We start from the raw sequence: 25916 nt of genomic DNA, 5'->3' as shown, positions 1-25916 counted from the left end.
TTGCCAAATGGACTTCTCAATCAGATAAAGTAATCTAAACACCACAATTCACAACGTCTCATGAATAATGCATTATCCTATAAATATTGAAAGCAAGAAGGATACAAAACTAAACTCAAACAATCCAACAATTTAATACTAAGCGAGCATAGTAAAGAAATCCCAACGGATTTAATCGATCTAGCTACACATGTTCATGTTTAAAACAACTAGGAAATCAATTACAATGAAAGAATAACGAAAATGAAACATGTACACCATTTTCTCTCGAATTGGATGAACAGCTCCAAATCTAAATCTGCACTACAATTGATCTCCCCAATTACTTCTCGATTTGCTCCACTACTGTTTTGCACGGAACCTTGCGATTCTGGGGTTCTCACTCTCTGAAACTCTCTCCCAAACTCAGTACTCTGCAAAGAACGAACCAGCCGCCAAAACTCTCCTCCTCCTTGCTTGCCCTAGCTCAAGAAATCGCTTTCCTTATATACTTGTCCCAGCACGACCGAAGTCCAAGCCGTGCTGAACCTTCGGATCTCGCAAGTTAGTCCCAGCACAGCCGTGGTCATGGTCGTGTTGTCGGCCGGAGTCCAAGCCGTGCTGAACCTTTAGATCTCGCAAGTTAGGTTTTCTTCCTAGTCGTGCCCCCGCCGGTGCTGAGCCACCACAGACCATGCTGGAGGCCGTGACAGCCTCGAAAACCATGCCCAAAATGCCATATTTGAGGATTAAAAGCTAATGGTTGGTCACGACCAGAGTCCAAGCCGTGATGATCAGCACGGCCTTGACCTAGACCGTCCTCAATGTTTGACATGCGAGCCCTTGTCCAATTTTAATGAATTCTCGTCCGTTTTTGCACGTATTGATCTATAATTGCTCAAACACTAATGATGGTCCTATAAATTCTCCTGAAATGCAAAAGAACACAAAACACGGGTGATCTTGGAATAAAAGCACAATAATTGCTAAGAAAATACATAATAATATGCAAGGAAATATGTGTAAAACTATGCACATCAGATTCCCTTGATAACAGGGTGCTCTTGTCTTCAGATTCCCTTGATAAGGTAGCTAGCGCATTCGCCATTTAGTTCTCATACTTGTCGATATTGCTCGAGATGGTTAGTATCTGAAGCTTCTCGTGCAGCCAGATTTTAAAAAAGAAACAAGGAAAAAGGAAAAGAAAGAAGAAAAAATAAGAAAAATGAGCTAAGTTGAACCCGAAAGGGTGACTTAGGCAAAAATAAAATCTGCTAAGTCGAAAACCTGAAAGCACGGCTTAGGCAAAAGTTAAGACAAAAAGCCTACTAAGTTGAAAACTCGAAAGGGCGGCTTAGGCAAAAATAAAAGAAAATCATAAAAGAAACAAGGATTTGGCTGCAATACCTATAAGATAACGAGGCTGCCACCAAAGCATTGATGCATTTTATACATATCTAACCCACTAAATTAAGGCAAGAATAAAAAAAAATCATAAAAGAAACAAGGATATGGCTACAATACTTGTAAGATAACGAGGCTGCCACCAAACCATTGATGGGTTTTATACATATCTAACCCAATGATGGTTTCAACCAAGATGACTGGAATCGGATCTGCTCCATGCTCAACCTGATCAATAATGCCAACAATTTTTGATATCTCCCCCTCCCTGAGGAGAAATTAGTAGAAATTGGGCATTAAGGCAAAAGCCCAACATCTGAATCTAAGAAAATGTGCCCTGTTCCTTCTTCTCACAGCAACAAATCAACAAAGTAAGGGTAATGTACTCACCAACAGAATGGGAAAGTACCTCAGTTGGGGGCATATCGAACAATTCCATTAGTTTGCCAAAAAAAGGCTCATTGAGTTTTGGCAGGGTAATGGGATGCATAGAATCCATGGCAATGCCAAGAATAGCTAAGTATTCTTCAATCATAGGGCAAAACTCTTGCCTATTGAATCTAAAGACATAGTCCCTTGGACACTAAAACTTGACAGTAGAATGGAGAAACCCATAATCAAGTTTTGTGTCTTGCATGGCTTTAAAAGATGAAAGATGAAATTTCCCAAGTTTAATCCAATCATCACCTGTTAGGGTTTTGAGAAGAGTTTGCAGGCTTTCGGCACTCTTTTGAGACTTATTTTTGGCTTTTTGAAGTGTAAAGTGGCATGTGAGGAAGTAAGGAGGCTTATAGATATATATAGGACTTAAATCAGTATCCGATTCAGACTCTACAACTGCAGAGCCGACCGGCACTATGCATAGCTGACCGGCTGTGCGTAGAGCCGAATCGGCTGAGCATATAGCTAATTGACTGAGCACATAGCCAATTGGCTGTGTGGCTTCCTGGTGCAATTTTTAGCAAATTTTGATTTTTTGGGCATTTTTTGATTTTCTTCGCATATATGCTCATACAAATGCAATAATAAAGGGAAATAAGCAAAATGGAAGTAATTGAAAAGCTGAAACCGATGATATCCTCGAAAAGTCAAAAATTCTACAAGAGTTCTAAAAGTCAAAAAGTTCTACAAGTAATTATAAAAAGAGGGAAAGTGTAAGCAATAATAAAGAAGATCAAAAGCCAGGGTTCTCTCTCGAATCCCCCATCCCATCGTCCGAGTCGGTGTTAATCCTTTAGGTCCACAAGGTTGAAAGCTGAAGTGTCAGAGCATCGATCCAACGTTGCTGAGTGTCAGTCCAATGTTGATGGTCACCCACTTAACCCACACAAGCCGTTATGGTCCTTTTGATGAAAATCCGAAAGGAGATTAGTTAGTGCATTTCATACCTACGTACATGCATAAATGTTACATTGCATAAATACTTTTCTTACCAGCCAGTCCTCATCGAGGACAAAGAATTGCCTCCTCGCGGGATCGACCAGCCGATGTACGTAATCGAACTAATCTCTCTAAACCTGTATGGTTATTTGCATAATATGTCACTAACTTTTCAGGAAAAGAAGATAGGCAAACACAAAAGAGAAAGGTATCTTACGTGTGTGCAAGTGTTCAGAGTGAATTCCGAAGGGAGGCAATGCTCCATGGCAAGCCGGGGCTCTGTCACACTGTAAAGACTCTAGTATGTGACCACTAGATCTGGAGGGAATGAAATGCTTCGCAGAACCACATCATATGTGGCTGTAGGAGGTGCTTCGGAGGCAGCGCCAGTGGAGGAGTTTGTGATGTGGGAAGGCCTAGAACGTCAAGCGGATTGCCCCTCAATCGGCTCACAAGTAGTAGAAGCCTGGTTGAGGAACTATAAATAAAACAATTAGGAAAGCTGGATATAATAAGAGGGGAATTCTAAATAAATCTAGAAAAAAACTGAGTCATGATGTCGTGACGTAAGGGCACGGCCCCCAGCAGTAGAGGGATGAAAGAAGTGAAATCTGTCCACCGAGATCAGATAGTGAGATCCTCGCGCTTGTCATACCTTGCAAAAACACTTTGCTAACTCCTCCTAGCAAGGTCTGTCGTCCAGAACATAGAAAGAGGAGGAGATAAGGGAACTCGGCACCTGCTACCCATAGATCCTCTCTCCTAGGTACCATGCCCGACAGGCAAGTCCAGTCAGCAGGATCCTCCTCTGCTCAAGGTCAACTGTAGATAGCATGTAAGGGTCCCACTGACAGCGCTCCTCGAGCCAATCACCTCAAATTGTGTCCCAAGTCAAGGTGTTGATCCACATGCGGTGCACATGAACTTGAGCCCACTCCATTGTGATGCTTTTGCTCGAGCCTCAACGACTCAATCGAGGAAAAACCTGCAAGGTGTAGATCGGCTATGAGCCCACCAAAAGACTGATCTCCAAGGCCTAAACCTGTAAAGCAAGAATCAATATTCACTATACCTATAAAAGAAACTAGGGAAGAGAGGTCAGAGCATAACTTACGTGGATCGCGTGCTAGAAACTGCAGATCCTCTTACTATCCTGGACTATAATGTCGACTTGGTGATACAAGTACGTGAAAGCTACAGATCCCCAGTTGTAGGAGGAGACTTGATCTGAATCCCATAATAGGGCTAAGTAGTGAAAGTTCAGTGAATTCCCTGAGTCACTAAACAAAATCGTACTAAAGAGGTATACTAAGAGGCTCGGTAGTGGAGGGGGATGCTCTGATAAGCGATACAACGTGAGTTCTTGAATGTCGGCAAGAACCTGAGCAAATCAGTGATGAAGCGCTCCCAGGCGTCGAAGCACTGATCATAGATCGCATCATCAAAGGGCATGGGCGTGCCGGAGAAATCGATGCCTGTGATAGTAAAAAAGGAAAGAGGGGAGAGTGTCAGCTCACCGACCGGGGGTGTGGAGGGTGTGAGTAGTGTCCATCCATCTCTCGAGCAAGGCATAAACAGAGGTGTGGTCGACTCTCCCGATGACTGACAAGAGTGTAACTACAAACCGATGGATGTCGGTATCTCAAATCCTAGCCTAGACAAAGTTAGGGAGCTCATCGTACCACTCACGAGCCCTATAAAAGTTCCTGGTGAACCGGATCGATACAACATCACCTTGAAAAGCCAAATACATAAGTATTAAACATAATTTATGCATGAAAAGACCCTATACAGGTAAGTATGTATTTATTAGTTTATTTTTTGCAAAATAGCCCTGAAAACCCTTTTTCGGCATGTGCACAGTCGATTTGGACTGGGTAGAGCTGATTGGCTCTACACACAGCTAATCGGGTCTACAGGCTAGGGCATATGAATATTTGAAAAATTTTCGCATGTTTTGGATAAATAACATATATATCTAGTACATAAGTCACATCAATAAAGATTAAGTGACGCGCCGCATATGCAACTACAACTAAGGCAGTGAACCTATCGATGTAGCCTAGCACAACGGCAAGTATTAAAATATTGTATCCCTCAGGAAAGTGAAATCCTAGAGTTATTACTTTATTATTTGTTATCTAGCCTAAAATTGATGACGGATGGTTTCTAGATTTACTAATTACTAAAATCTAAGTTCTAAATGGAATGCGAGAATGAATGAGTGAATAGAACAATTAAGACAAGAAAGCAAACCCAAAAAGGGGACCTAGACTAGTTGGCAATCAAATAAAAGATAATAAATTGTTAAGTCCGATTATGCTACCTGTGGACGGATTCTTAACTGAATTTAGTTTCTCTCTCAAGACAACCGAATTCCTAAACCTAAGAACCTAAAGTTGGAATCTCTTCCTAATGATTGATTATTAAGTTAGCCTTAAGCTTTAATCCGCCTCTATTAAGCTTTATTAATTCTTAATCCGGTAAATTAATTAACATTATCTCTAAGTGAAAATTAACCTGATCTTGCAATTAAATTTCCAAACTCAATTAGAATTTCTCAATTGCTAAAAGAATTCTATGAATAGTAATCAACACATTCAATGTAAAGAAAACTAGATTTAATTATTAATTACAAAAAGAATATAAGAAAGAAAACTCAACCAATCTCAACAATTTAGTGCAAAGCCAACATAGCAAGAAACCCTAGTGGGTTCAACCAATCTAGCTACATATGTTCATGTCTAAAACGAATAGGAATTCAATTACAGTGAAAGAACAAAGAAATCGAAACATATACACTCTTTTCTTATAATTGGATGAACAGCTCAAAGCCTTGATCTACACTGTAATTGATCTCCAAAATTGCTTCTTGAATCGCTCTAAAACTCCTCTTCAATCTTCAATCCAAAACCCAAATCACGAATCTGATGTTCCCAAGTGGAATCCATTTCCTAAAAGCCCCCGAAAATGCTTGACAACACGTCTAGCAAAATTACAACGGAAGATCAAAAGTCAAAATTGGCGATCCGAAACTCTTCTTTTCTCTTTTTGGCTCATTCCTTTTATTCATTACCCAAATATGGGTGTGTTCCAACTCGTGTCCTCAACACGGGTCATGTTCGACTCCAATTGACAGAATGAACTGAATCGACCATGGCCGTGTTCTTGCCCGTGTAAGCAAACACGGGCAGTGCTTTAGGGTGTGGTACCCTCAAAAAATGTGCTGCTTCAAAGTGCTTAAGATACACGACCTGGAATCTTTGCACGGGCCATGTTGACTTTCCAAAAGTTAACCCAAGGTCAAAAAGCTTTTGATTCCATCCATTTTCGCCCGAAATTGATCTAAAATTGCTAAAGCACTGATGATGGACCTATAAAAATCTCCTAAAACATGAAAGGACACAAAACACGGGTGATCTTGGAATAAAAACACAGTAAATGCTAAGAAAATTCACAATAATATGTCAGCAAATATGTGTAAAACTATGCATATCATTAAGCTAAGAAATTACCTCTCTAACGGCCAAAAATGCTTGGTGAGTGTTTAATTTTGCCAAAAAGGGGGATTTCCTCTCCCTTCACACGCCCAAGGTCGTTTTGGCCAGAAACTGGATGTGAATACTCCTAATTCACTGAGATTGGGGTATGTCCAGTGATGTGCGTAAAATACACACATCTAAATGGGGTTTTTAAGATTGATTTTATAGACATTTGGATGTGAATTGGTCCCAACACTCACCCTATGCGTCTGTTTATGTGCATTAGGTCCAAAAGAAGTCAAAGGATGATAAAAGGAAGAATTTGAGCATAATTGGATGTCAAAGCTGTCGAAACAAGCTAAGTACGAGCATGAGGAAGCTAGGGAGAACGTCCCAAACCCTAATTTTTCTCTCCCTAAGGGTTTTCTGAGCTGGAACCAAGGGAAAAGGAGACTTGGATCAAGGTTTCAATCAGATTCCCTTCAAAGATTGAAGATTGGACGAGGTTCGTTGATTAGTTTTCAAATCGAGCAAGGGGAATAAGGATCGATTCAAGATTGAGCAAGAGGAATTGGGGATGTTTACTCTCATCCAAGGGTGTAATCGAGTTTTCTCTACCTTTACTCTTTATTGTAATTATATTCTTGTGGATTTTGATAATGAACATGATTAGCTAGATTGATTAAATCCATTGGGATTTCTTTACTATGTTGGCTTGATATTATATTATTGGATTGTTTGGGTTAGTTTTGTATTCTTCTTGCTTTCAGTATTAATAAGATAATGCATTATTCATGAGACGTTGTGAATTGTGTGTTTAGATTGCTTTGTGTGATTGAGAAGGCCATTTCACAATTGGAATTTTAAATAGCAAGAACTGGTTAATAATCGCTTAAAGATAAGGATAATTAACTAGCCGGATTAAGAATTAATAAAGCTTAATAGAGGCTGATTAAAGCTTAATGCTAATTTAAGAATCAATCGTTAGGAAGAGATTCCAACTTTAGGTTATTAGGTTTAGGAATTCGGTTATCTCGAGAGAGAAACCGAATTCGGTTCAGAATTCGTCCACGGGTACCATAATTAGACTCACCAATCCTTTATCTTTTGTTTAATTGCCAACTAGTTTAGGTTCCCTTTGGGTTTGCTTTCTTGTCTTGGTTATTTTAGTTATCAATTACTCCTGCATCTCCCTTAGAACTTAAATTGTAGCTATTAGTTAGTTTACAAAGTATTCATTACTCATTTTAGGTTAATATAACAAAGAACAAAGGAGTAACTCTGGGCTTTCGCTTTCCCGAGGAATACGACCTTGATACTCGCCATTAGTGCTAGACTGCATCGATAGGTACACTGCCTTAGATTGTAGCTAACATAATTTAGCCTATCATCCAACAATTCTTAAGGGCAAAAATATCATTTAGGTCCCCGAGCTATCAAAATCACATTTTAGTACAAGAAGTTGATGCAAGTCCTTAAAAGACGCATAGAAGCCTAGTTGGTGTCTCAAATTAAAAGTTTCTTGAAAATTACAAGTGTGGTCCCTGACCCATCAAAATTATGCTTTAGTTCTTGAGTGAGTTAAACACTAGTATAGCTTCCAATAGCCATCAAAATGAATCAGATCATTACCCCAATGCATGAAATTCTAACTGAAAGTACTCGAAAGTGGAAAATTACCGAATTGACCTGAAGTGGTAAACTGATTCCTGAAATGGAAAACAGCTAGGGTGAATTTCTACAATCATGAAATAATTGGGTGTGGTTCCCACATCAATAGACGTGGTTCCCAGATAGTAGGCAAAGTCCTCCACCTAAGCAGCAAAGTTCTCAAAAATTCAAGCAGGCGTGGTCCTTATATCAAATCAGCAATCAAAGTTCGAGCTTACGAGGTGTGGCTTCTACAGCTCATAGAGAGAGATGATTTATCGTATTCTTGATATTTATAATTTGTCTCAATTTATTTAAATGCATTGTTTGAGGCGAAAATTCTTCATGGCTCATGGCTGGGAAACTGATGTTTCACGATCATGAACAAAATTCACGGGCGTGTGATAAGTGCTAAAGACACTTACTTTTAAGCTTTATTTTATATTAATTTTATCTTCAATTGAGTTTAATTTGTTTGTTCAAACTTGATCTTTAGTTCTTTTAGGCACTTTTAAGATAATACATGTCAAGGAGTCAAATGGAATCGAAAAGCATGAGAATCGGGTAAAGAAAAGGCATATCTATCCAAAATGTAGACTTACATGGGAAGCCACACAGCCATGTGGCCTTCCCATGTAAGTTGTAGAAAATGGCAGCTTACATGAAGGGTCCACACGAGAAGCCCACACAGCCATATGCTCCCGTGGGGAAGAAACAGGCGAATTTCAGCATTACGCATATTTGATCGCATTAGCTTCAGTGCAGTAATTTATGATATTACAGGTCTAGAATTTTAAAAGTGCTCTGCATCAAATTGTTAGGGGGATTCACTACCTAGATAGGCTTTATCCTTGATAAGTTTACCGATTGTTTTAATCTTTGTTTTTAAGATTGTTTTACTTTTAAATATTATTACACCCAAACAATATTTTGATTGCTAAACATTAGTGTATGATTGAAAGTAGTACTCACAATTAGGTTCTTAGTGGAACGATACTCTTATTCATTATTGTATTACTTGATATGATCGGTGCACTTTTCCATGTGTGGATAGCGCGCACCAAGTTTTTGGCACCATTGTCAGAGACTCTTTTCTGTTGTGATATTATTAGTAATTCAAAAGCTAGTGATTTAGTGATATGGACATGGCCAAGCTTAAAGATGGACTTGATGGAGAGGACAACAAGAAAACCAAAGATAAAGCTAAGGATCCATTGAGCATGCTACAAGGCCCAATTACAAGGTCAAGGTCCAAGAAGCTACAAGAAGCCTTAATTGGCTATATGCAAGATCGGGCTAGTCAAGGAAGCCCAATTGGTCATGCTAGGATAGGCCCAAGTAAAGACACATCTGAATGGGCTTTATTTAATGTTTTGCAAGTCCAAATACATGAAGACTAATGTGGGCTAATATTTGGGCTGAAATCTCTTCTTTAAGTTCAGAACAATGTTATTGCCTATTTTTCTTATGTGGCAGCTAGGGTTAATAGTTTTACTAGGGTTTATTATGTTAGGTGGCTATAAAAACGCCCCTTAAGTTGTGTTTTGGGAAAGAATTCGAATTTTGATAAAATTATAGTAGTTGTTTCCTTTGCATATTTGCTTGAATTCTTGAATTCTTGTTGAATGCATAAACCACTTATCAAGGAATTGATCTATCCTTGTGGCGTGTTAAGGGTTAGGGTTTAAAGAACTTAGTTTTCTTTAGGTTCTGATCTTGATCAACCATACCTTGCAATCTGATTTAAGCGGTTCTTGGGTTTGATTCTAAATTGCTGGGCTTCGAGTTCATAAAAGAGTTGTATGTGAGTGATAATGATTTCAGCGGCATGTTTACAACTTGTGCTAATGGGGCTGTTTCTGCTGATTTTTATGTGTTTGAGGGATTTCTTTTCAAGAAAAATCGCCTTTGTATTCCTAATTGTTCTTTCATGTATTGGTTAGGGAAGCACATGGGGGCGGTTTAATGGGTCATTTTGGGGTGCAAAAGACTTATGATATTCTGATTGAGCATTTTTATTGGCCATGCATGAAACGTGATGTGCATAGAATTTGTGGTCAATGCATTGTGTGTTTGAAAGCTAAGTCCAAACTGCAACCCCATGGGTTATATACACCTTTACCTATTCCCGATGTTCCTTGGACAGGATTTGTCTATGGACTTTGTGCTTGGTTTGCCGAGATCTAGGAAAGGTAGAGATAGTATATTTGTTGTTGTGGATAGGTTTAGTAAAATGGCTCACTTTATCCCTTGCCATAAAAGTGATGATCATCCATATTACTTTGATTTGTTTCTTAAAGAAGTTGTGCGTTTGCATGGAGTACCTAAGACTATTGTTAGTGATAGAGATGTTAAATTTCTAAGTCACTTTTGGCGTGTGCTATGGGGTAAGTTAGGAACTAAATTGCTTTATTCTACTACTTGCCATCCATGATGGGATGGACAAACTGAAGTTGTGAATAGGACTTTGATTCAATTGCTTCGTGCTTTGATTTCTAGGAATTTAAAATCTTAGGAGGATTTGTTGCCATATATTGAATTTGCATATAATAGAGCTGTTCATAGCACTACACACACTTCACCATTTGAAATTGTATATGGTTTTAATCCTTTAACTCCTATTGATTTGATTCCTTTGCCTCTTAACAAGCTTGTTAGTGTTGAAGGTTCTTCTAAGGCGGATTTGGTTAAAAAGCTACACAAACAAGTTAAAGAGAGAATTGAGAAGCAAAATGCAAAAGTGGCCGAGAGGGTTAATAAAGGACGAATTCCAATGGTATTCCAACTGGAGATTGGGTTTGGGTGCATTTCGCAAAGAAAGGTTCCCAAATCAAAGAAAGTCTAAACTAAGTCCGAGGGGTGATGGTCCATTTCAAGTCCCTTGAGAGGATCAATGACAATGCCTACAAGATTGATTTGAAAGGTGAGTATAATGTGAGTGGTACATTTAATGTAGGCCGATTTGAGTCCTTTTGATGTAGGTGATGAACTTGATTCGAGGACGAATCATCCTAAAGAAGGAGGGAATGATATGGACATGGCCAAGCTTAAAGATGGACTTGATGGAGAGGACAACAAGAAAACCAAAGATAAAGCTAAGGATCCACTGAGCATGCTACAAGACCCAATTACAAGGTCAAGGTCCAAGAAGCTACAAGAAGCCTTAATTGGCTATATGCAAGATCGGGCTAGTCAAGGAAGCCCAATTGGTCATGCTAGGATAGGCCCAAGTAAAGACACATCCGAATGGGCTTTATTTAATGTTTTGCAAGTCCAAATACATGAAGACTAATGTGGGCTAATATTTGGAATAAAATCTCTTCTTTAAGTTCGAACAATGTTATTGCCTATTTTTCTTATGTGGCGAGCTAGGGTTAATAGTTTTACTAGGGTTTATTATGTTAGGTGGCTATAAAAACGCCCCTTAAGTTGTGTTTTGGGAAAGAATTCGAATTTTGATAAAATTATAGTAGTTGTTTCCTTTGCATATTTGCTTGAATTCTTGAATTCTTGTTGAATGCATAAACCACTTATCAAGGAATTGATCTATCCTTGTGGTGTGTTAAGGGTTAGGGTTTAAAGAACTTAGTTTTCTTTAGGTTCTGATCTTGATCAACCATACCTTGCAATCTGATTTAAGCGGTTCTTGGGTTTTGAAACTCAATTTGTTCTTGGGTTTCTAAGATAGTAATTCACGGGTTCATAATCATTAGGGTTCGTGGTTCTAATCCTTGGAGGTTCTTAACATTTAGCATTTTATTTTTCATTTGATTTATCTTTGTTGTGTTTGTGTTTTCTCTAGGTACTTAAATCTGTGTATGACCTAAGCTAGTTCGACGGAACTATTCGCTTACGAACTAGAGTTGGAAAGAACTTTGAGGAAGCAGCAAAGAGAAGAACAAGAATGAGCTTTAGCCAAAACGGTCGCAAAGTTACAGAATCGGAATCAAGAAGGGGAACAGTTAAGAATGGCAGCTCCACCTAGGGAGAGAACCATGTAAGAGTATGCACGCCCAACTTTTAATAGGGCTACTTCGAGTATTGTTAGACCAAATATTGCGGCAAACAACTTCAACATCAACCCCAACATTATTCAGATGGTGCAGAACAATTGCATGTTTGGTGGTTTGCCCAATGAGGATCCAAACACCCATTTGGATGATTTTCTAGAGATTTGCGATACCTTCCAGATTAATGGGGTATCGAATGATGCTATTCGATTAAGGCTATTCTCATTCTTGTTGAGGGATAAGGCAAAGAAGTGGTTGAAGTCATTTCCAACTAGGACATTTACGACCTGGAATCAACTGGCCAAGAAATTCTTAAAGAGGTACTTTCCACCTTCTAAGATGGCTAAGTTGAGGAATGACATAGCAGGATTTCTTCAGCAAGAGAATGAGACTTTGTACGATTGTTAGGAACATTTCAAGGATTTATTGAGAAGTTGTCCACACCATGGTTACCTTTATGGCTACAAATTCAAATATTCTTTAATGGACTGAATCACGAAGTAAATATTCTATTAATGCTGCAGTAGGTGGATCACTAAATAATAAGACTCTTGAGCAAGCTATGGATCTTATTGAGGATATATGGCAATCACGAAGTATCAGTAGTAGAATCCAAGAGAGCAGGTTTGAGTCAAAAGGACTGGCATCCATGCGATAGACCCTATGATAGTTTAAATGGACAGTTAGAGGCCATGAGCAAGAAGATGGATGCTTTGACTATGTCTTCATCTAGAAGACAAACACAAGTTATGACTTGTGATTGGTGTGGGGGTGGTCATCAATGTCAAGATTGCCAAAATGATAATACTTTTGCTAAGCCGAAGCAGATTGATTATGTGGGTAATGCTTCGGGCCAACAAAACAATCCCTATAGCAATACTTATAATCCAGGTGGAGAAATCATCTGAATTTTTCTTGGGGAAATCAAAATCAGCAGAGACCTCTACCACTAAGATTCTAACAGCAGAACCAGTAGCAGGCTCCTCCTAGAAGGAGTAATTTAGAGGAGATGATGGAGAAATTTATCTCAGCTTTTGAATTAAGGTTTCAGTCTACAAAAATTGCTCTTATGAACAAACAAGCTTTGATTCACAATTTAGAGAATTAAGTGGGGCAGATTGCAAAGCTTTTGGGTGAAAGGCCCCAAGGAAGCTTGCCTAGCAACACAAAGAGAAATCCTAGAGAGCAACTCAAGGTCATTACCTTAAGACGTGGAAAACAATTAGGAACAAAAGAAAAGAAGTAGAAAAATAATCTAATGCGGTTAAAGAGGTAGTTGAAGAAGATAAGGGTGTAGAGGCTAAAGTAAAAGATAAAGGAGAAGCAACAATAAAGCCTACCCATTTTGTGAAGAAGTATAAACCAAGGGTGCCTTATTCAACTCGTCTTTTGAAAGGAAAAATTGGATACACAATTTGGTAAGTTTCTTGAACTCTTTAAACAATTGTATATTAACACACCTTTTATGGAAGCTTTATCACAAATGTCCAAATATGCTAAGTTCTTAAAGGAACTCCTCTCTAACAAGAGGAAGCTTGAGGAAGTGTCAATGGTGCAACTGTCGAGGAAGAGCTCAACGATCATTTAGAGACGATTACCAAAAAAGCTAAAAGATCCGAGGAGTTTCACTGTTCCTTGTTTTGTTAGTAATCTAAATATTGATAATGCATTGGCTGATTTAGGGGCTAGCATTAGTGTTATGACTTATAAATTGTTTAAGAAACTAGGACTAGGAAAACCTAAACCAACACTCATGAGTGTTCAGCTAGCTAATAAATCTGTTGTATACCCTAGGGGTATTATTGAAGATGTGTTGGTAAAGGTTCAAGAGTTTATTTTTCCTATGGATTTTGTAATCATGGATGTAATACCCGAAAATTTTCTTTAATAATAATTTTATTAATAATAATTAATAAATGACTTTATAAGGGGAGTATTAGGCAAATATTTGAGCAACCCATATATGCAACATTAAAAGGCAGTCAAACGTGTGATACATTATCTAAAGAGAACAAAATATCACATAATCATCTATCAAAGGTCAAACAGTTTAAAGATCATTGGGTGATCTGACTCTAATTTTTACGGGATGCCCGATAAGCAAGCGATCCACATCAGGATATATTTATATTAGGGATGTGCATTTGGTTGGTTCAATTCAAAACCGAACCAAACTAGCTCTACCAAATAAACTAAACAAATTTTAAAAATGAACCGAATCAAACTGAATCTTAAAAGAAATAGAAATAACCGAACCAAATTAACTGAATTATTTATGAATATGAACCAAACCGAACTGAATAGGAGGGTAAATCACAATAACCGAACTAAACCTAACATCACTTTAAAAAAATTAAATTTCTTATTAAGAACAAAAATAAATTTTAATAAAAAATTCAAAATATCAATTACTTCAATTAAATCAAATTTTTTTAAATAAAAACCAAATCGACCTAATATGATTTTGGTTTTTAAGAAACCTACGAATTTACAAGAAAATAACCAAACTGAACCAAATAAAAATTAATTATGTTCAGTTTTTTATTTTTTAGAGATTTTTCTCACCCCCCTAATTTACATGTTGGCTGAAGAGCTATTTTTTAGAAGTTTACCAAACGGACTCTAACAGCTTTTTTGACCGTGGCAATAAAGTTTATAGCTTCTTATGAAGCATCCAATCATAGCATTTGGTTAAATAATTTTCTCATGGAGCTACATATAGCAGATAGCATTGAGACGCCTATGAAGATCTTCCGTGACAATAAGTTAGTTGTGCTTTACATTAAGAACAATAAGAGCTCGACAAACCAAAGCAAATTGACATCAAGTATTTAGTTATTAAAGAAAGAGTTTAGAGTAGTCAAATTTGCATACAACATATAGGCATAAGTTATATGCTAGAGAACCCATTAACTAAGGGCTTAACCCTTAAGGCCTTTTATGAGCACATTGTGCTCATATAGGTGTTCATGATGATACCTTAGTTTAGCAGGAGTCGTTGTTTATGTTCTATGTTTATTCAAACTTTAATATTTAATTTTCTGCATAATAAAATTTATGTTTCCTTCAATTGTGATATTCACATTACACATAGACTTTGGATTGATTCCATTAAAGACTTAAGATGGACTAGATGGAAACATGCACGTTTGAGATCATATTGCATGTAATTTACATGCTACTCGTCCATACTTGATTTATGTTATTGTGTATGTTAGTATAGTGGTCATTGTGGTTTAGTTACGGCTATATTGTGAGGAAAGACACAGTGGTTCCATTGCTATCATATGAAATGGACCGGATCGTTAGGATGTAGTCTAAAGCAAATGGCATAAGAATTTTATTGGTAATATAATTATTTTTGGACAATATTTCATCCAAGTAATAGATTGTCAGGAAAATCCCTAATACTTATGTGGGCTATATTGTGTTATATTATTAGCCATTTATTACATTGACTGATTTAAATAATTTAATTTAGCAAATCCAAAAGACTACGAAAGAAACACATGTATGGACTCTAATGAGTAAATACCTATAAGCCCATTAGAGTTTATGGTAAACCTAATTAACTAGTATACAAGGACATTTATAGATTGTGGTCCCCAATATATCAAATGAATCTTAGTTTCTCTTCTCCCCAACAAGAGGGACGAACGTCCATTATAGAATTCAGTGATTTGATTAAGAAAAACAATAATCCACATACTCTAGTTAATTACCGAAGTTATTCCACAACAGTTGGTAATCTTACGTTATAAATTTAGGTACATATTCTAATCCATATTCATAATAATTTAATAAGAAGGAAATCTAAAATTTAATGATTTTATGTGAGAAGCATTAAGGAATATTTCCAACATTCTGAAGTACGACCATATTATAATGCAGTAAGAAACGGAGATGTGTCTCTTCATTCCTATTCGGCTCAACTAGAGGTGCAAAAGATCCAGGATATATATCGAGTGAGACGTCTAACATTTGTTATAACTTTAGCTTTGTAAAGCAATTCAGTTTTATCATTACGATTGGTGCTCGATAATTCATGGCAAAGGCAAAATTGAAACTTATTTAAGCAGTCACACTTGGAAACTCATTTGCAAGGCTAAATTAGAGCATTTACTTGCAGTATTGTCACTAGCCAACTTGTCAAGATTTTGGAATTAACTAGTTCTAGATACTGCCAGAAAAGCAATGTTAGCTCCTACAACGATAATGGTATGTAACAAGTGACAAGTATGTTATCTCATCTGGTAAACGGTGCTAAGTTTAGGTGTGTTCCCTTTTATGCTACTTCAAGGTAAGTTTAACTATGCTACTAAATCAGCCTTTATCTAGGCAAGTTACACTTTGCTAAAACGAGGTCCTGATCTTCAGCAGATCTTAGATTTATTTGATAGAGTTTATCCTAAACATCAGGTTGTTCATTCTACAGGAAGCAGAAGATGATGATAATCTTTTTGATCATGCACTTTCAAGTTTGTCAGTGCAATAGGCTTGGCATAATTCCCTACCTTGTTTGCATTGGGCATGCCAAAATGATGGTGATTTTTCTTTTTATACTACTGTTAATAAGTTAAGTTGCTAACCTTGATGCAGTGACAAGGCTGCCCTTTCTAATCAGACGATCAAGTGTTCTTGAATAGGCAGAACGCCTAGTATCACAACTCGAGTCTCACCCATTAAGTAGAGAGACAAACTCATTTATATAGGTTGCCCACCTATGTCTTACTGTTACGGGATTTTTGTAACATTTTCCCCAAACCAGTGCAATGCCCTCAGTGCGCCAGATCCCTAGCAATGGAAGAGAAAGACCCACAACATTCTAGGTTTACCTCAACCCAAATGTTGTTCATAAGCCTGTCGGTGAGCCCCAGCGAAGAGTCCACTCTCTACTACCACTTGTCATCAGTCGGATCTCCATCCTAAGAGTAAGCCATTTCGTAGAGGTAGATAATCTATTTATAAAACCCAAGAGCACCACCCATATCTTACAGGTGTATGATTTTGTAACATGTGGGGCCCGCTGTGTACAATAAACAGAAGCCCAATAGAGCATAGAGCTTTGTGCACTATGATCAGTTTGCCGTTGTTACTACTGTAACAAGTTACTTTTCAGTATCTTTTTGCCAAGGTTATAGAAGATGGCTGAAAAATTATCCCCAACAGATCTGGGATTGGCACAGGACAAGTTATGTTGGACTGACTATAAAATGAGTGCCTATAGTCTCTCAAGAACAAACTCTAGTATGCGCAGCCTTAAAACTGCTATAGAGAATGTGAAATACAAACCTTAATCGGGGAAGTTGTGCAACTTGTAAGATTTGAGTAAAGGCTTATGAAAATCAAACATGTACAACCAGGACTAGTCAACCTTGCTTCATGTACTGAAAGAGCACCTATGGGCCAGAAAGAACTTTAGCAAGGGTGCTTTGCATTGATGCAACTGAATCTATAGCAGACTTTGTAAGCCAGCTGATCCCCACTTTAAGCCGGTGCTCATCAGTTGGTAATCGTATCAAGTAGGCCAATTTCCTTGCTGCAATAATGGAAATCCATGAGACACGAGTTTTAGACCAAACAAGAAAAGAGTGGCATAGAACCAGAAGTTACCAGCATGACCAATGGGACCCTCTAATGTTAGCCCCTCAATGAAACTTGGGGATAGAGCAGCATCATTTCTCCCCAAAGTCATCATTTCACCTAGATTTTGAAACCTGCAAATGATATTAGATTCAGTAATCAATATTACTACAAAGGTAACTTCAAAAAGAATTCCAATAAGCTCCGAGTGAGGAAGATGCTACTTTCTTTTCTCCAATGACAAACAGAAAATAAAAGTGCAACCAGAACAAAATTAGGAAAAGTAAACAGCTAAAGGAGTTATTGATTCACTAAATTAAGCATAATAAGATTGGCTGACAAGATAAACCAGCAACACTACAAGTACAAGATTTTCAAGGCACATACATCAGAAAGAAAAAAATTTAAAATTTGTCACAAAGTCCTAAAGATCTTGACGAGTCCTTTTAACAATGCATAAAATGGAAATTCCAAAATAAATTTGCATTTTTAAGAAACTTGATATTCAGTCAATTTAACCAATACTAAATGCTTATAAAACCTGGCCAAGAGATTATAAATTATAATAGATAGTAAATTATTTAAAAGCAGCATAACATATTAAAGCAGAAAGAATGCAACATTTCTGACCTAAATGGCAACAAGGGACGATCATTAATTGCAGCCCAAAGATTCCAACCAGCAAAATCTGCCTGCTGAAAGGCAACCTGCAGAAATATGGAAGCAAGTCAACTAAGGACAACAGGGAGAACAGAAGAACGCAGTCATAAGCAGTTCAGAAAGATGTCTCCCAAGATGTTAGAAATGAAATACCATCCCGTTAGAGCAATATATACCTGAGCAGTTGCTGGAAGAAGTCTTCCGCTTGAGTCCCTAAGAGCAGAAGAATCGCCAAGAGCAAATATCCGTGGATGGCCCTTAACACGCAGTGTTTCATCTGTCTCTGCTTGTCCTCGAGCATTTAAGGGAAGCTCACGGGACTGATAATCAGATTCGAGTTGAGAAAGCAGTGGTTTAGATCCGACAGTCCATAACACCAGATCTGCTTCAAGAATTTGACTTTGTAATCCCCTTTCAGCAGGTTGCAGTTCCAAAAAATATTTCTCAGAACTATGCTCTGATGCAATGTTCTCAGACGCATCAACTTCTGCTGACATTGCTGAAGTTTCCAAGTCATTTGCTATCTGGATACAGCGAACAAAATAACCCAAAAGAAGTTGGACTTTCCTGGACGAAAGAACCTAGCACCAATTGGAAGTGAATTTTAGAAAAAGAAACAATTTGCTCAAGGGAAGCTAAAAGCAGTCGGGAAAATCACAGGACGTGCAGAAGACTATAAAAGGAAAGTAAAAAAGGGAATTAAGGGACCAATTTCTAGGATGATGATGGATGCATGATTGAAGGAACTCTCAAAAGAACGGTTTTTGGAAACAAGTTATTGAAGAAAGAATCGTTTTTGGAAACCTGTCTTCTAAATTGACAATAGTTTTTCTACACAAGATCCAGTATTGAATTTCTACCTGGTTTTTGACTCAATTGCATCCTCATCACCTAAGACTCGTAAATCTATCTGCTACGGTGATTGGTACTTGTATTAATTAGTTACTAAATAATTATTAAATGCTCAACGTAGCACTAAAAGATACTTATTTACTAAAATGCTCCCGAAGTAATATTAAAATTAAAATTAAAATTTACAGGGCATTACAAAGATTCAATGGATAAGAAAAATGAACAAATTTGGTTATGGCATAAGAGATTGGGGCATTCATTTTTTTTCTATTTAAGAAAATTATTTCCCTCTTTATTTAATGGGTCTAATGGTTCAGATTTTGCTTGTCGAAATTGCGTTTTGGCAAAAAGCCATCGTACTACTTTTCATGTAAGTGATAATAAAGCAATTGTTTCTTTTTTATTAGTACATTCGAATGTTTGGGGACCAACACCCATTCAACTATTAGTGGAATGAGATGGCATGTAGCCTTTATGGATGACTATACTCGAATGACTTGGGTATATCAAATGAGACACAAGAGTGATTGTCAACACCCCTTTTTCAGATCTAGATATCAAGAAAAAAATAGAAAACTCTATGATGAAAGTTATTGCCTTCTCGAGTCTTAGGAGATGAAGGACAAGTGAATCCAAGGCTAGAGTTGAGGTTAATCCAACTGGAATTACCTTTCTAAAATCAATTTGGACTCGATTGTTGAGAAAAATAAAATTTGAATGTCAAAATGGCAGTTTTCACAAATTCAGGGAGCCAATTGCGAAGTTTCAAACTTCCTCTACATAGAGCCAATTAGTTCTGTGTAGAGCCGATTAGGTTTTTGCACTTTGATGTTGTTTTTCTCGACAATTTTATGTCTAAATACATAATCTAGAAAGTTTTCTTGATGATAATCATTAATTTTATTGATAATTATTTAAATTTTAAAAATAAAATTGGATGTTTATCGATAATATTTTAAGATCTATCGCCTCTCTTAGGGTTTTTCTTGAAATCGTACCTCTATAAATAGAAAGAGGTGATTAGGATTAGGGTGAATAATCAAGAACTAAGATTTGACAATAAGTGATATCGATACTTGAAAAACACTGAGAAAGCAAATACATAGAGAAAAATCAGAGAGAAAAGAAAAAAAGATTGTCGTTCTTATTTGACAATAGAAGATTCAAGCAACATTTATTTTTAATAACATGATTAGGATTATAATTTATGCTCAGTATGATTAGATTAGGATTTGTGTGAATATGCATATTAATTGGATTTTGAATATGATGATAAGAACTCTAGGATTTTGAAATATGATATTTTACCAATTAGTGTTTTGGATCTAATTAGAAACATGTCATAGGATTAATGTTTAGATATATTTTTCCATTATGATTAGGTAATTAAATATATTTAATATTATTTCATGATTGATTTGCCATCTGTTTGATTACTGTACCTTCAATTGTAGGATTTTTATCAGTTTTAGGTTTTCTCGATCGTTCAATTAATTCCTGTTGTTTTTACGTGGTTATTTATTTCATTTTATTTCATATTCTAATTAGTTTTATTGTCTATGCATGTGAAATTCGGCTCTAGAAATGCAAAACTCCATCAAACTCATTTATGAATGATAATCCGAAAGTGGTTAGGATAAGCTAGAGGTGAGGACTACAGTGAAACATGGCTGCAATATTAGGGGCAAGACAAGGTATAAGGATTCACCTACTATTTAGAATTGAACATGTTACAAGCTTCTGGAGGTTTGTATTGACAAATTATATCATAACTGAGAATAAAGTCAAACAAGGGGAATAGGGAAAACAAGCAAAGGAAGAAAAGAAACAGTAGTCATAAATTTAATTCTCCTAGTAAAAAGAATTTTTTCTTAAAAAATAAAAAAGATAAAGAAAAAGAAAACGAAGAGTTTGAGGGTGCTATTCAAAACATTGCACATTAAGAATTTCAAAAGCAATGTAAGATCCAAAGTCTACATTTCTTACCCTAAGCGCAGCTTCCCTATTGCCAGGAGGCGCAGCTGGGCAAATGTTGGTGTCTATGTTAATTGCTTGGATCACACCTCTTTCCTTCAATCTTTCTGATATAGTTGCAGCTAACTCAACTCCAGAGTAACCACATCCAACAACAGCCACACGGATCAGAGAGTCCTTACCAAAGTTCCTTCTCTCTAGTGCATTTAGTTTGTGATTAACCCTCTGCATCAAAGATTAGCAACATGAAAAGTGGCACCAAGGTTTACAGAAATAGAATCTGCTAATGAGGATTCATCAGCCAAACTCCTACACATGCATCCTCCAGGGTAGAGAATGGAAATGCACACTTTGCTGCTCCAGGTACAACATCAAGTCTAGCTTCAGCACCCAAAGCAAGAACCAACCTAGCTGCCCAAGATAAAATAATTTAAAATCAGGTACGTACTCTTATTTTACTAAATTTTTGAAACAGTGCAACTAAACAAGGATATAATCAGGTGAATAAGATAAATTTTCAACATTAATTTTATAAGGTTAATGGTTGTTCCACTTTGTAAAAGTACAAATTAAAGCATTAAGATGCATCTTCAACAGTCCTTTATTGTATTATACATTTGTCTCAAATAAGTTTCAATACAAAAATAGGTCAAAATCCACATCTTCCAGACTTCAAAAGAACATTTGCTCAAAAAGACAATGAGACAGTCAAAATTCAATACCAGTCATACTCAATTAGAAGGCCACTTGCTAGCAAAACAGTTCCCCCACAACTAGATCCTGATGACCCATTCTTGCCCAAATGATCAGAAGGCTGAAGAAGCTTCACTTTGTCTTGCAAAAATAGCACACCAGTGTTTGCAAGCAAATCTGAGAATCGAGGAGCAATTTCCCATGCATCCACTTCTGCATCAGATTTCAGGACCAATTGTTTTTGTAACACCATTCTGGTCAGAATTTATTAGAAAGAATAATACAATTGTTCATTCCAAGGAATGCCGTACCTCCAGATAGAAGCTCATAAAGCATTGGTTTAAAAACAAAATGTGCAGACTGGTCAACAAGAAGAACCTAGTTGCAAAACCAGTATTAAAAATATCAGAAGGTGTTGATAAATATGGCATCAATGCAAAAAACACAACTGAGCAGCACATACTGTTTAAGCTTTCTGAAAGTCAAGCACATTGGTCGGTATCAAGCAAGCTCAATCTCTAAGGCATTGATTTGTGCAGCAAGGGCTTGAGAAAATTCACGTATAGAGACTTAAGAATCTTAGAACTATGCTCTAGACTTTGTCTAGGGCTTTTCTTGAACTAATTTTTTATCCATGTGCACTGCACGTGAATTTTTAATAATTTGACACGCTATTATTTGCTTAATAAAAAATCAAATTTTTCATTTTAATTTCTCTAATAAATTAATATCTAAATTTTAATTTCTATAATACCTCATAAATTTTTGTGTATGGTAGCATAAGACCGTGCACTAAATTCTCCAAAAAAAATAATAGAATCAATTAGCACTCATACAGAGCACATGAAAACCGGTGAATTAACACACAAGAAAGACTTCGACAAACGGCAGAATAAAAAAACACTCCACCTCAATTGCATAAGGCACACCAGTACAAGCCAACATTATTGATTATTAATAGAAGAATAATAGAGTTAGGATTTTAGCTATGAGTTTAGTCCTACTACTACTATTCTTAATTAATAATTAACTAATTGGTAACTCAATTAACAAAGGGCTACATTAACCGATTTTAATAGAACAATATATAAGGACATTTTAGTAAATTTGTTTGTCCCCCCTCCCTTCGCACTTTTATATATATGTTATGATATAATTATATATGTTATGATATGTTATGATTATGATATGAAATTATTTAGTGCATTATATAAGTATGTTTGTCCTAATAAGTTAATAGTTGATCTAGTACTTTACTATTTTAATGTTCAAAGGCATTTTCATTATTATCAGCTTCTTTAAAAGTGTAATTCAGATGTATCTAGAAGTCTTTCTTATTTTGAAGCCTTATTTGTTTCTTTATCAGTGTAAGATAACATTATTCCTTCTAGTTTATTTGACTCCATAGCCATTGAGGATTAGTACTATCGGATTCTGATATCTTCAAGGGTTTTAGAATCAGTTTGGGTCCATAAATACTCATGCACCTGCCACCTAGGCCCTAAGGGGATTGTTTGCCTTGCACCCTTGATAACTATGAAATACAACAATGAAGTTCTTGGTATTGGGAGAGAAAAGAAGCATAAACACCAATATCATTAAGTTCTAATTTTTCCCCTTTCTTTCTTTTTCTTTAATGAGATACACCATTTAATGGTGTTCACGTTTTTTGATTTTGTTATACGCTAATAATCTAAAAGCATTTTATTTAGACAAATGATTTCTGAACTCATATCAGTCAGCTGGTATTTAAAAATAATTATATCAATGTCCTAGCTAATCAAATTGAAAATTCATTAACCATATAACCACATAGTCGATTCATGTACCAATATATAACTACAAAACATCCACAAGAACTACAAAAAAGAAGTGTTCCTACAGATTACTTTTTAACTCATCATGAATATGCACAATGAGTTATAATTACATCATAAATGATGATATGTACTCTACCATTTTCTAGCCATTTATGGTGGCTACACAATGAGAAAATTGCACTCAATTAACAAATCAAAAAATTTAAAAATGAGAATAGATGGATTTTGTTAATTGGTGTTGAATTTATTATAAACGAAGTCACTACTAAAACTAACTCATTATGCATATCCCTAATGAGTTACAGTGACATAATGAATCATCATATGTACTCTACCACATTTTATTGCCGTTTAGGTGGCTACCCACAATGAGATAATTGGACTCGATTAACAAATTAAAAAATTTGAAAACGAGAATAGATGGATTTCATGAATTAAGGTTGAATTTATTATAAAAGAAGTCACTAATAAAACTGGGTACAAACTTGGAGCACAGGAAGTGCAAAGAATTAATGCACCAACTAATAGCTCTGTTGTAAAGGAAGTTACTAGTTGGTTAACCCTCAGGACATAGTCATTGTAACAGGCATCTACAGCCATACACATCGTATTTCAATGGCTAGTTTAGAATTTAGGATAAATGAATTCAATAAACTGAAACTTGAAAAACGCCAGTCAATATTATAGTCTGTTTCATGAGACGTCACCTGTGGTTTCTTGTCGTCAGCCCATACAAGTGATTCTAGTCTTAAAGCAGTATACAAGCCTCCAAATCCACCACCTAAAATACACACCCTTGGCTTCTGTAACCACAGTGTTTATGTTATTTATATTAACAGACAACTAAATAAACTAATAGGATGCCGTTAAGAAAAATAAAAAATCAACCCGCCTTGTTATCAGGCCATGTATAAATTCGAGGTCGCGTCTCCGATTGAGAAATCTCAGCAACACCTTGATTGCCACCAATTGCACTACAACCAACAAGTCGGAATCCTCTATTTGAAAACAATTGACAACGGATGCTACTCTTTGGAGCGGTCGGAAACAACTTGTGTACCCGATTTGCAATCCCTAATTGTAAATTTTATTTCATAACTTAAAATTAAAAAAAAAAAATCAATATCAGCAACGAAAAGCAAAAGAGAAAGAGAGATGAAAGAGACATGCATACTATTAACAGGCACAAGTGTTGCTGTGCAAGACAATGCCATAATCGCCATTGAAAATACAGAATCTGTACTGATTGTTTGTTAGATAATAGCAGAAAAGATTAAATGAACTTCGAACAGATTTTGTTGTGGTAAAGGCTCAGCGGCGTGGACAAAGCTAGTCTTCTTCTTTCATGGTGAGCCGAACTACTTATGTACAGATAATTGTTGTTGGTTAATGGTCACCGCTCGTGTGACACGAACAGGAGTTGAGTTTTAGCCGGTAAATTAGTCTATTATAAAAATATTTAAATAAGTTACTCAACGCACGTAAATATTAATTATTTAAATTTATTATTATTAATATTTTTAATATTAAAAATAATGATAAAAAATTTTATGATAAATTATTTTAAATAAATATATTTATAAATTATGTAATTTATACTAATTATTTATATAATTATCAATAAATAAATTTATATATTATAAAATCAAATCAAAATCCATATATATTGTAAAAGTATATTATTATAATCAAATAATTATACAATATATAATAATTTTATTTAGCAAACACTTTTTAGTATATAAACTATTTTATTTTTGTTTTAAGAATTTATAAAATTAGTTTTTAAATTAAAATATAATATTTAAGTTAAGATATCTAAAATATATTTAAGTCGTTATTATTGTCTATGATAAGTAAAATTAAATGAAAGCTTGATAATTTACTTTGTAATAATTTTTAAAATATAAAAAATTATTCAAATTATATAAATTTAGAAAATCATATCAATTACTTTAGAATTATTATCAAAAATCAATAATGAGTTAATAATTATTTTAAATGATATGCATTGCTCGAAATACTATCGAATAAATAAATTTTAATTGCGGTTCTCTTTTGTTCTTCAAATATTTTATTTTATTATTAATTATTAAAAATTAAATAAATAAATGAATAGTTTTTCACACACATGCAATACAAATGAATATTAATGATTGAACTTGTTAATACACTTTTTATTAGCTATTTTAAAAATTTCTATTCCTATTTTTAATGAAATATTTAACTAGTAAATTAATAAAATTATATAATATTTTAATTAAAAATTATTAATTATATAAATATATTTATACACATATGATAATTTAGTAACAGAAATTTGTTATTTGTTATTATTAATAAAATAAAATATAATTATTATTGAAATTTAAAATTATAAAAAGGTTTAGTATAGTACTTAGACTACAATATTGATTTAAATTTTACTT

General features: G+C 35.6%; 2 protein-coding genes and 1 non-coding gene across 4 annotated transcripts; 1 reads left to right on the top strand and 2 right to left on the bottom strand.

Moving 5' to 3' along the window:
* Positions 1–11992: 11992 nt before the first annotated feature.
* On the top strand, positions 11993–12813 carry LOC107261968. Its single transcript, XM_015724672.1, has 2 exons — positions 11993–12308; positions 12503–12813. The coding sequence occupies exons 1-2, from the start codon at positions 11993–11995 to the stop codon at positions 12811–12813; spliced, it is 627 nt and encodes a 208-aa protein (XP_015580158.1).
* LOC112536289 lies at positions 12251–12356 on the bottom strand. The gene has a single exon (XR_003080332.1). It is a non-coding gene; the product is annotated as a small nucleolar RNA R71 (small nucleolar RNA).
* A 4123-nt stretch (positions 12814–16936) lies between the features above and the next one.
* Positions 16937–24909, bottom strand: LOC8282114 (alternative NAD(P)H-ubiquinone oxidoreductase C1, chloroplastic/mitochondrial). 2 transcript variants are annotated; one of them, XM_015724676.3, is made up of 11 exons: positions 24662–24909; positions 24380–24561; positions 24195–24290; positions 21979–22045; positions 21697–21880; positions 21288–21381; positions 20987–21199; positions 18325–18672; positions 18119–18195; positions 17519–17622; positions 16937–17444 (listed from the first exon to the last, which is right to left on the bottom strand). In XM_015724676.3, the coding sequence occupies exons 1-11, from the start codon at positions 24708–24710 to the stop codon at positions 17305–17307; spliced, it is 1554 nt and encodes a 517-aa protein (XP_015580162.1). In that variant the 5' UTR covers positions 24711–24909; the 3' UTR covers positions 16937–17304. The 2 variants fall into 2 exon arrangements, with proteins under 2 accessions (XP_015580162.1, XP_002528013.1); XM_002527967.4 differs by having other exon boundaries at positions 18325–18729; positions 24662–24908.
* Between the last annotated feature and the right edge of the window lie 1007 nt (positions 24910–25916).

Source organism: Ricinus communis, chromosome 7, assembly GCF_019578655.1.
Source record: "Ricinus communis isolate WT05 ecotype wild-type chromosome 7, ASM1957865v1, whole genome shotgun sequence".
NCBI classification, from domain to species: Eukaryota; Viridiplantae; Streptophyta; class Magnoliopsida; order Malpighiales; family Euphorbiaceae; genus Ricinus; species Ricinus communis.
The sequence above is the reverse complement of the archived record's forward strand: the minus strand, read 5'-3'. Positions and strand labels throughout refer to the sequence as shown.